The sequence below is a fragment of the Elephantulus edwardii genome, unplaced genomic scaffold (genome assembly GCF_000299155.1).
Source record: "Elephantulus edwardii isolate Elephantulus edwardi_28Jun2011 unplaced genomic scaffold, EleEdw1.0 scaffold00194, whole genome shotgun sequence".
Classification (NCBI taxonomy): Eukaryota; Metazoa; Chordata; class Mammalia; order Macroscelidea; family Macroscelididae; genus Elephantulus; species Elephantulus edwardii.
The window spans coordinates 3,591,104-3,603,539 of NW_006399944.1; the positions used below are offsets into that span (position 1 = coordinate 3,591,104).

The 12,436-nt window shown below is 39.3% G+C and overlaps 1 protein-coding gene across 1 annotated transcript in view; it reads right to left on the minus strand.

Moving 5' to 3' along the window:
* The window catches only part of IMPG1 (interphotoreceptor matrix proteoglycan 1), a gene marked incomplete at its 5' end in the record, with an annotated part of 223,893 nt that overhangs the window by 208,978 nt on the left and 2,479 nt on the right, over positions 1–12,436 (minus strand). Inside the window, one exon of the mRNA XM_006896970.1 lies at positions 6,142–6,375. Coding sequence (XP_006897032.1) covers positions 6,142–6,375 — 234 coding nt within the window. The remainder of the gene's footprint in view (positions 1–6,141; positions 6,376–12,436) is intronic.

Consider the following 12,436-nt stretch of genomic DNA (forward strand, 5'->3'; position numbering starts at 1 on the left):
TCACTTTTAAACAGTTTTCTCTCTCATCTGTTTCAATTCAGTATACATAATTTAACCTATCATTCTCCTTCCCCCAATCCCGATGTCAGTCCCATTTTACAACAGTGGCACTATGCAGTATTTGTCCTTTTGTGACTGAGATATTTCACTCAGCATAATGTCCTCCATGCTCACCCATCTTGAATAATATTGCATGAGTTCCTTGTTTTTCAATGCAGCATAGTATTCCATTGTGTGAATATACCAGAGCCTCTCTATCCGTTTGTTTGTTGATGGGCACTTGGGCTATTTCCTTTTCCCTTTGCTATTGTGAACAGAGCCACAATAAACATGGATGTGCATATATCTGCTTGGGTGGCAGTTATGGTTTCTTTAGGGTAAATTCCCAGTAGTGAAATTGCTGGGTCAAATAGTATTTCTATTTTCAACATTTTGAGAAAGCGCCACACCACCTTCTATAGTGGTTGCACCATTTTACACTCTCACCAACAGTGAATGAGGGTTCCAATTTCTCTACAACCTTGTCAGCATTTATTGTTTGTTGTTTGTTAAATTTTGCTATTCTTACTGAGGTAAGATAATATCTTAAAGTTGTTTTTATTTGCACCTCTCTTAGAGCTAGGGATTTTGAACATTTCTTCATGTGTTTGTTCACCATCTGAATGTCTTCTTTGGTGAAGTGTCTGTTCATATCCTGTGTCCATTTTTTCAATTGGGTTGTTTATCTTTATCTTGTTATGGAGCTCGAGTATTTTATAAATTCCAGGTAAAAGTCCCTTATTTGACATGCCGTTACCAACTATTTTTTCCCCAGTCTGTGACTTGTGTTTTTACCCTGTTGGAGAAGTTTTTGGATGTGCATTTCCTCATCTGTTTCAATGCAGTATACATAATTTATCCCATCTTTCTCAGTCTCCCCGCATACCTGACGTCAGTCCCATTTTGCAATAGTGGCACTATGCAGTATTTGTCTTTTAGTGACTGAGCAATTCATCTTTTGATTTCCTGACTGCTGGTGTTAAGAGTGTCGATTGTGGAGGTGAGCAAGCTATAATTGTTAACAACCTCAACTATCTTTATCCATCATATTGCTGCCAATTGGCCCAGTGGTGAGAATCTTTGCCTTCTTGATGTTAAGCTTCAACCATATTGAAGACTACAGTCCTTGACCTTCTACAGCAAGCACTTCAGGTCTTCTTTGGCTTCAGCAAGCAAGATTGTGCCATCTGCATAATGTAGGTTGTTGATGAGTCTTTATCCAATACTAATCTCACATTCTTCCTCATAAAGCCCTTCTTCCTGGATGATCTATTCTGCATATAGATTTAAAAGGTATGGAGACAGGATGCATTCCTGACACACCCCCTTCCTGATTTTGAACCATGCACTGTTTCCCTTCTCTGTTCTGATGACTGCTTTCTGGTCCAAGTGTAGGTTTTGCGTAAGCACAATAAAGGGTTTTGGGATTCCCATTTTCCTCAAAGTAAGTCACAAGTTTTTATGATGCACACAGTCAAATGCCTTTGTATAGTCAATGAAACATAGAGAGACATTCCTCTGGTACACTTTGCTTTCTGCCAAGAACCCTCTCATATTGGCAATAAGGTCTCTAATAACGTTTTCTAAACCCTGCTTATGTTTCCGGTTGTTCTCTGCCAATGTACTGCTCCAGTCATTTCTGGAGAATCTTCAGCAGGAATTTGCTAGTGTGTGATATTAGTGATACTGTTCAATAATTTCCCACTCTGTTGGGTTACCTTTTTTTGGAATGAGAAGAAATAAGGATCTCTTTCAGTCAGTTGACTAAGTAGTTGTCTTCCAGATTTCTTGGCACAACTTGCTGAGCACATCCAGGGTAGCATCTGTTTGCTGAAATATGTCAATTGGTATTCCATCAATGCCTGGGGCTTTATTTTTTGCCACGTTTTTCAAAAAAGAGCAAACTGCACGTCCTCCTTCATCACCATTGCCTCTTGCTCATGCGTCATCACCATTGCCTCTTGCTCATGTGTTGTTTTTTGAAATTCTTCTGTGCCAGCCAATTCTTTTTGGTACAATGATTCTATGTATTCCTTCCATATTCTTTTAATACTTCTTGAATCATTCAATATTCTACTCATATCATCCTTAAGCATTGAAACTCGTGGTATGAATTTGTTCTTCAGTTCCTTCAGCTTAAGAAATGCTGAGCGAGCTCAGCCCTTTTGATTTTCTGACTCCAGCTCCTTGCACATTTCATTATAATACTTTGTCTTGTCTAGACATACGATTCCCAAATTTTAAAGCCCAAAACCATTAACTGTGCTTCTTGTTAAAATATACCTTTCAAAAATAGCCCTCAGGGCAGGATTTGAGAGTCTAAATTTTTACCAAGCCCTCAGTTGGCAACATTGCCGGTTTGTAAATGACCCTTGAACTAGAAGAAGACCTACAAAAACTAGACTCTGTCAATCATTAAAATTCTGTAAATCATGCATGAGTGTAAAAGAAAGTTCTAGCTTTTCAAAGACAGGGGAATGAGGGGAGAAAGAGTGAGCCAATAAGCAGAGGGAGCAAGAGAAAATAGAGACTGAGAGCAGAAAGAGAGGACATAAAGGAGGCAAGGGGGTCGAGGGTGAAGGAACATGGAGCTGAGCACGACAGACTGTCTAAGTAAGAAATCTTGCCTCTCGTGCAGTTTCACCTGGGCATGTGAATGAGCACAGTTCTTTACCAAAGCTTAGAATACTTTCACTTGTGTTTTCTTTAACCACTGGTAAAAGGAATTTCTCAAGATGCCCATTTGCTCTGTAGGATGGGAGATTGCACTCTCCCCTCCCAACTTTGATAGAAGTCAACAGATGGTTTTCTAAAAGCAATAGGAAGGGCAGCAATTGTGCTTCTTGGCTAAAGAACAGCACTTGTAACTGGGTCTTATTTTTTGTTTCTTGCGGATCAATTTGTTAGACTAATGAAAGCCACATTGATAAATAGTAAATTTCCTATCATCCAGAGGCAGCAGTAAAGATAATGGACTGTTGCTGTGGGATAAAAAAAGTGGTAAATAGAAAAATAAGAATGAAAGAAAAAATCCAATCATGAACAAAGGGATAAGAATAAGAATTTAGAGCTTAAAATTCAGTTTCAGGAATAAAAAGTCCATTCTATACAGTTGCAGTGGATCTTATTTGTGAATATCATAAAGAATTAGAAGTTACATGAAAATAGTTAGCAATAATTGTGTTTATACCAATTGCTATCAATATTATGTATTTATCTGTGTGTGTATGTATGTGCACACAACTCGGAATTTACCAATGTTATCTGAATGATGTGTATGTATATTTATAGAAAAAATTTATACATGTTATGTCCCGTTCTTTCATTATCAATATGATTTTTGCCTTTCAATATCCATGAATAAACATTGGCTGAAAATTTGCTATTTGGTGGCCTTGTGCCAGGGTCACAGACAACTCAGAATCCTTCCAAATATGATCCAATATTTTTTTAATTTTAATTTTATATTGGTTTGCATGCAAAAAATTCTTACACATTGTGTTTCACACTTGCCTTCGTTCACATTATGTTTCATACAATCACTGCCACACATTATGTTTTAGAAAATTAACCACCTTTGAACTATGCCCACCATGACCCCACCTTTTCAGGTCTCTTTCAGATCTTTCCCATTTCCTTTAACCCCTTCTTCCAGCCGTTAAATTATATGAACCTGTCATTTCCCCCTGAGCATCCTTACCCCTCTGTGCCCACTCCTTCCTCCCTTGGGTCCCCATACTTTTTTACTAGTTATCCTTGTATTTTTATAATAATGGTCTTATGCAGTATTTGTTCTTATGAGACATCGTTCATTCACTCAGCATAATGCTCTCCAGTCCCTCCTAAGTTAAGCATTATTTTTCAGAATCATTATTCCTGAGTGCTGTTCTTTGATTGTGGCTTTTGACAGAAAAGAAATACTTCCTGATTTTTGTCAGAAAGCAAATACCTCCTTACTCTTATACAAAATGGCACATCTGAGGAACATAGGTTTCATATGTTTGAATCTTTTCCAGGTTGTTAGTTAATTATGCCTCCAAAACTCCTTGAACACTTTTAAAATTAATTCACCTTGCAGACTTCTTACAGTTAGAACCTGTAACTTGACAGGATGTGTGTGTCATATAATGGGTTCTCAGTGGCTATAGGGGCGCACTGTCGCACATTAGAGTTGAACTCTTCATATAATAGGCTTTAAATAGATGAGGGTGACCAGCTTTTTGGAATGCATGCCAACATCTAGTGTGCAGACTTCCTCAATTCTCACAAGATTGAGTTTAGTCTCCAAAGAGGTAACACACGCACATTATTTGCAGCAACTTGAGCTCTGGCGATGCGGGTGGAATTGCACCATTAATGGAAGCCCATGTCATTCTGCTGGTTCAAATTCAGCAGTGGTGCCAGGGGAGAAAGAGGGACATTTTCCTCTCCTGTTATTTATAGTCTTTTAAAACCTGCAAGAGGGTCTGCTATGAATCAATTTGACAGCAATGAGGTTTGTTTTTTGTTTGCTTGTTTGTTTGTTTTTAATTTAGTAAGTTTGGTGTTGGCTGTTAACTAAGTCTATTCCCATAGAGATTTACAATCTCAGAAATCTGTAGAGCTACCACAAATCAGACTAGATTGGAAGGCAGTAAGTTGGGGTTTGTGGTTGTTTCCTTTTTAGTATTTAGCAGGATCTCTTCCTCTCCCTCTCCCTCTTCCTCTCCCTCTCCCTCTCCCTCTCCCTCTCCCTCCCACTCTCTCTCTTAAATTTAAGAAGCCAAGGGATTTTTTTCCTAAGTGCTTCAACCCTAAAAACTCAGTCCCGCGTAGTGGGAACCGACTCCTAGCTGACTCTCTGGCTTGCTTTTGGGAAGCTGCAAATCACACAGAAAAAGATTGCCCACTTTTGCCCCACAGAGTCACTAGTGGATTCGAACCACCAGAGAGGTACTGCCTTTGGGTCAGCAGGGCAACTCCCTGCGGATTATGCCACAGTTGTGGTTTGAGTTAATGTCTTAACGATTTCCAGGAATGCAATCAGAATCTTATTACACTGTCTAAAATCTGCCCTGTAGCTCTGTTGGAAACCACTGTAATTGTGCAGTAAATTCTGTTAACATCCTTGCATTAGATTTTGGTAAACATGGTTAAATTGTGACTCCTTTGAGCTTAGATGTGCCTCCAGGTAGTCAAACTTCTGAGGTTTTCTCTTGATCTTTCATAAACAATTTCAATGTACCAAGGAGTGGTAGGGAATGTAGATGATAATGTTATCTTTAAAAAATGCATTCTTAAGTCATAAATTAACATACTCTGGTTTCTGAGGCTGCAGTCATCCTTTATTTCTCACTTCATGTCTCTCTCTCATTGATATCGAGTCAGAACTGGCCCGTGGCTGATCCACAGTTGGGTTTGCAGGGCTGGAAAGCACATGGCAGGTATGAGAATACCTGTCTTCCTCCTGTGGAGCAGCTGGTGAATGCCAGCTGCCGAGAGCCATGCCCTCTGAGTGAGTAGTGCACCTCCCTATGCATGTGACACCAGAGCTCCCCTCTCTCGGCAAGAACAACAGCCACCAAAAATGTCAATGCTATCAGAAGCAGTCTACAGATAAATTGCAGTCCAGATCATGTCAGATGGTGCAACAACAACCCTGTATTGCATTTTGTGTTGTTCTTTTTTAAGACTGGTGACGGGATCCGGATCTGGACCCTCTGGTGAGTTTTCAGATGTTATTAATTGCTTGGGAAGATATTGCCTATTCTTCTCCCATGGAGCAGCTGCGGGATTTGAACTGTGTGCCTTTGGTATTGCAGCACAGCTACTTGCCACTAGGCTACCAGTTCCCCCACAATACAAGGTATTAACAATAATGAAAGAGGAAAAATCCAGAAGATTCCATGTTGCACAAGACATGATTTGAAATTATGAGTAAATTTCTACCAGGTTTTTGAATGACTATTACTAATTTCTTTCAGATTATTTAATTAATTTTTGTGACTTTTTTGGTTAAGTGAAGGTGTTTGGAAGTTTTAGGCTAAAAGTAACCTGTAGAGGTGTGAAAAGGAAAAGACAAAAAACAACAAAAGAGTAAACAGATTTCTCCTCTTTTCTTACCTCTTAATCTATAATAAGCTTGAACACTGGCTAGTATTTGCTGCATGGATTCCTGCGGGCAGATTTTAACCCCAGGTGGGAAAAATGTTGATCTCTTTGCTCGTTGCTTTGCCAGATGGAATATTTGTTGCATGGTGGACACTTTGTGCAGTTTTGCTGGACTTTCAGTTGTTTCAATTCTGGAACCATTGTCTATGTCTTTGATTTCAGAATGGTATATGTTAATGGAGATGCCTGTAAAAAAAAAGATTTAAGTTGCCAGTGAATATAAGTATTTAAACAGTAAATGTGACACATACGGATAAATAAATGAAAAAGTCCTCTGGTTTACAAAGCTATTGGTGAAACAGTTCAGTCCATTTTTCCAATCATGAGACATTTTCAGGAATAAGAATATAGTATAATGAGAAGATCAAATGTGGTTAGTTGTTTGTTTGTTTTTCTTTCTAAAGCACCTTCCCAGATCATTTTGCCGTTAGGAACTGCCAAATATTGAAAACATTTCCCACACATCTCTCTACTTATCATTGCCCACTAAGCACTCAAACCTCCCGAGAGATGCTTCTTTTGATAGACATTATAACTCAAGTGGGTAATGAGGAGGCAGTGTGGGATCCAGAGGTGTACTCTTGAAGAGGAAATGGAGTGCTTATAAAAACCAAGGGAGAAAAATGCAGCAAAATCATTTCCCTGCCTATTAGTGGCAGCATTGGGATTAAAGGAGAGATTCAGCAGGGGGCAATCCATTGAAAGTGGGTGAGGAAATTGAGATGTCTGAGAGTTGAAGTTGCAGAATAAAATTGCTGTTATGTAGAGGATGATGGGAGGGAGGGTGAAGGGAGGCAAAGAGAGAAGGTGGACAGAGGACAAACATCCCCAAGTCATCTAATCCTGCCAGCACTTCTGTGTTATGGGTGGGTCTTTATTTAGGTTTGGGTCCTCCCCTCTCTTTTGGGATCCCTTATAATAAAGCTTTAGATATCTTAAGGTACTTTTCTATTTCTAATATTTTCCCCCAAGTGTATCTCATGTCATTCTCACAACAGTTGTGTAGGTGGCACCTCTGCTATTTCTCTTACATTCATATCTGGTGAAGGATTAACAACTGTAAAGGAGACTTGGAGGTAAAATGGCTGAAGCTGACTGAGAAGTTAGTGACTTAACCTCACCACAGGCTCTTCAGGAGGAAAGAACTAGAGAGATCTGCTCCTATAAAAAGACTGTTGTTGAATGCTATCGAGGGGGGATCAACCCAGAGCTGACCCTAATCGAGCTTTCAGAGACAGTGAATTGCACGGGAGGAAAATGCCCGTCTTTCCTAGGAAATACTACAGGGGTGTGGGCAGGGCCGGTTCTACTCTTACGCAAAGCCACTGGTAGATTTGAATGGGGAGAGAGGCATGGCCTCTGGGTTAGCCCAATTTCCCAAGGACTGGGTTGCCAGCTGTTGGTATTGTTATGTGCCTTCAAGTTGGTCCCAACTCGTGACTCACAGCTGACCTTCCACTAGGTTTTGAGAGGCTGTAAATTGCATGGGAGGAGATTGCCCATCTTTCTGCCTTAGAGCAACTCGTGAATTCAAACTGCATACCTTTGAGTTGGCAGCACAACTCCCTTCCACTAAGTCACCAGAGCTCCCAGAGCAGTACTAAATTCATAGGAAAGGATCTCCAGAAAAAGGGTTGGAGAAGAATTTGTTCACTCAACCACAATCTTGTTGTTGTTATGTGCCATCAAGTCACCTGTGAGACATAGTGAGCCTATGTACAACAGCCCTGAACCCTACTCTATCCTGTGCCAATCTCGCTGTCTACGACACACCTACCCCCATTACCACAGTCACTGAATCAATCCACCTCATTGAGGATCTTCCTTTCCTTTATTGTCTCTCCAACTTCCCAAACATGACATCCCTCTCTAAGGACCAGTCTCTCCTTGTAATATGTTCAAAGTATGTCCGATGAATCTTCAGAATCCTTGCCTCCAGGAAGTAGCCTGGTTTCACCGTATGCAGGATGAACCTGTTTGTTTTCTTAGCAGTCCATGGTATATTCAATACTCTGTTCCAACGCCACAGCTTAAAGGCATCAATTCTTCTATCATGCCTGTCATTGTCCAGCTCTCTAATGCATAGGCTAGGTTTAGAAGAGGCCATGGTACTAGGGATTTTGTAGCTAATGGTAGATGGATCTTGGCTGAAAACAGGGAGGAATACCAGAGGAATGTATATCTGTGTTTAACTGACAAGCCAAGGCATTTGACTGTGTGGATCGTAACAAATTGTAGCTGACTCTGAGAAGAATGGGAATCCCAGACACTTGATCAACCACAGCTTAGAACAATTAAATCTAGTTCCGATGTGAATGAAAAATAGTATGTAACACAATGTGTATGAACTTTGTAAGCGAAAGCAAACCAAGTGAAAAATGATCATAGTCTCTGATTGGAACACAGGCACTAGCAGTTTTTGAAGACCACCAGATGATTCCAATATGCAGAAAATAGGGAACTATTGTTTTAGTGATTGTTAAAGATCCTTTCAGCTAGAGTCCAGATAATCTATCTTAGACTGGCTGAAACAACGATGAAGTTATTATCTCCTACAAAGACTTGCCAGAGGCAGGGAATGCCCCAGGCCTGGTGAAGGTGCAGCTCTGGCTTTTCCCTCCTGTTTTTCCCTGGCCTCTGTCACTTATAAAGGGATTTTGTTTGCAGGCAGGGTTCCATCAAATTCCCCTGGTGGCTGACAGCAGCAACTGGAACAACACATTCTTCTTTGTTCATGTGAAAAAATAGCTTTCCCTGAAGTCAAGGTGACTTAGTAGTGTACCTGGGCCAATACTGGTTGCCAGGGGTTACCGTGCTATAGTTGAGTAATCACAGGGCTTGAGATGAGATTACGAGGGGCAGCTCCTTCTTGGAGTCAGTTTTCTCTGAATCAGGAAGGCTGCAAGACAAAGTAGAAAGTGCCCACATTGCACTGGAGCAACATTTAAGAGGTGAGCAGTGCTGAGCAGGCATCTGTGACATCTGCCTGGGTCTGTAAAGCTGATTCCAACTTTTAGTAATCCTCTAGGACAGAGCAAAAATTTTCTCTTGAGTTTCTAAGCCTGTAAATATTTACAGCAGAAGACAGCTCCGTTTTTTTCCTCACAGTGACTAGTGAGTTTGAACTACCGATTTTTCAGTTGGCAGCCTAATGCTTAACTCAATATAACACTAGGATTCTTCTTGTGGTTGTTAGGTACCATCAAGCTGAGTATGGCTCATAGCAACCATAGGAACAGCCAACCTGCACCTTACCCTATCATGGCCATCATTATCATCAAGAGATGATAAAACCCATTGCTGAAGTCACCACATCAATCAATACTTTTGGGTATCTTCCTCTCCTCCATCTTTCAAGCACGATGTCCCTTTCCAAGGAACAGCCTTGCCTAGAAGCATGTCCAAAGTATGAACGATGTAGCTTTGCCATCCTTGCCTCCAAGGAATACTATAGATGCAGCTTTTCCAAGACATATCTACTTGGTTTTTTTTTTTTTGACAGTCTGCGGAATATTCAGTACTTTTCTCCAGCACCACGACACGAAAGCACCAATTCTTCTTCTGTCATCCTTATTAATTTTCAAGCTCCCTGAAGCAAAGCACGTGATTGAGAAGGCCATGTACTGAGTCAGGCACATCTTAGTCTTCAAACTGACATAATTTCCTTCAGCATTTTGGAGAGGTCCCTGGCTGTAGACTTGCCAAGTGCAATACATCTCCTGACTTTCTGACTGCTGGCACCAAGGGTGTTGATTGTTGATCCAAGCAAGATGAAATCATTGCAACTTCAATCCTTTCCGCATCTATCATAATATTGACAGTTGGTTCAGTGGTGAGGATCTTTGTTTGCTTGATGTTGAAATGTAATGTATACAGAAGGCTGTAGTCTTTGATCTTCTACAGCAAGTTTCATATCTTCCTTACTTGTAGAACACAAAGTTGTATCATCTGCATAATGTAAGTTATTTATGAGTCTTCCTTCACTTCTTATGTCATGCCACATTCTTCTCTATAGAGTCTGACTTTGTGAATTATTTGCTCAGGATACAGACTGAACAGGTATGGCAAAAGGAGACAACCCTAAAGCACACACTTCCTGATTTTAAACCAGGCGATGCTCCCTTGCTCAACTCGGACAACAGTTTTTTGGTTTAAGTATAGATTTCACAGTGGCACAATTAAGGGTTCTGGGATTCTCATTCTTCTCCATTTTTTTATAATTTGTTATGAAACACACAGTCAAATGCCTTAGCTTAGTCATTAAAACAGAAGTAAATATTCTTCTGGTATCAAGCTAGCTTGAACTTCTGCTAGCTACCTGTCAATGTACTGTTCTAGGCATGTTTTCATGATCTTCAACAATATGTTGATTGAATATGATATTATTCAATAAATTCCACACTATGTTGGATAATCTTCCTTGGCAGCGGAGAAATAAATGAATGTCTTCTAATCAGTTGGCCAGGTAATTATCCTCCAAATTTCTTGGCATAAACTGGTGAGCACATCCAGGGCTGCATGTATTAGTCAAAACTTGTTAATTGATATTCCATCAATTCCTGGGGTATTGCTTTTTGCTAATACTTGCAGTCCAGCTTTAACTTTATTATCATTGTGTCTTGTTCATATGGTACTTCCTGATATTTTTCAATGTCAATAAAATTTTTTTAGTACAGCAATTTTGTGTATTCATTTCATCTTCTTAAGATGATTCCTGGATCATTCAAGACTGTGCCCATAGCATCTCTCAGTATTGCAACTCAAGGCTTGTATCTATTCTTCAGTTCTTTCAGCTTGAAAAGTGCTGAGTGATTTCCTTTCCTTTTATTCTCTTACTTCAGCTCTCTGCACTTTCTATTATAATATTTTACCTTATCTTCTCCAGCTGCATTTAGAAATCTTCTGTTCAGATCTTTTACTTCAACATCTCTTTCTTTAGTTTTGGCCTTGTGATGTTACAATGTAATTTTAACAATCTCTTCTGACATCCACATTGGCTTTGTCTTTCTCCTCCTTCTTTGTAATGACCTTTCGCTCTTTTCATGAATGATATCCCCGATGTCCTCTCACAGTTCCTTCAGTCTTCGATTGCTGGTGTTCAATACCTCGAACCTGTTCTTACAATGATTCTTAAATTTAATTGGGGTAGGCTCAAGGTCATATTTTGGTTCCTGTGGACTAGTTTTAATTTCCTTCAGCTTCAATTTAAACTTATGCATGAGTAATTGATGGTCTGTTCCCTAGTCGGCACCTGGTCTGGTTTTGACTGCAGATATTGCACTTCTCCAATGATTCTTTTCACAAATACAGTCAATCTGAGTTCTGTGCAATCTATCATGTAAGGTCCATGTGTAAAGCTACCATTTGTGTTTTTTTAAAAAATGTACTTGCTGTGAATAAATCATTGAGTTCACAAAATTCAGTCGCTGTCCTCCTTTCTGTTACCAGTTGCATACTTTCAGACTACCATTCCTTCTTGATTGTTTACAACTTCTGCATTCCAATCACCAGTACTTATTAATGCATCTTGATCGCTTGTTTGGTCAATTTCGGATTGTGTGAGTCTCCCCCTCTTGACTTTCATTGTTGATACATATATTTGAATAATAATTATATTAAAAGATATTCCTAGTACGCATATGGATAGTATTGCATTCCTCACAGCTTCTTGTACTTCAAGATGGATATTTTTAGCTACAAAAGCAACTTCACTCTTCATCAATTTTTCATTCCCAGCATAGTAGATCACATAACTGTCTGAGTCAAAGTGGCGTATATTTACTTGTCCATTTCAGTTCCATGATGCCTAGAATATCTTGGGTTTAATTTCATTTTTTAATGGCATTATAATTTTTTTAATTTACTTCATAGCTTCAAAAACCAATTATTTAGGTAGTAATTCAGTCTCTTCTTTTACATTATGTGATAAATGCTTTATGTTACAAATCTTTTTAAGTGTAAGAAAAAAATAAAGGTAGGAGACTTTGAACTACCAAGATATATGTGTGATCTAAGTTAGTTAAATCACATATTCATAGGGAGTGCAATGTTGTATGGAGATTATACTTAAATTTGTTAAACCTCAGGAGCTCTGGTGGTGTAGCCTGTCAACAGTTGCACTGCTAACCCAAAGGTTGGGTATCTCCAGCAACTTTTTTTAAATAAAAATTTTTATTTTAGGTGTGATTTTAACAAAAATTAACAGAAAAATTAGATTTTCATTCATTCCTTTTTGCACAATTACCTC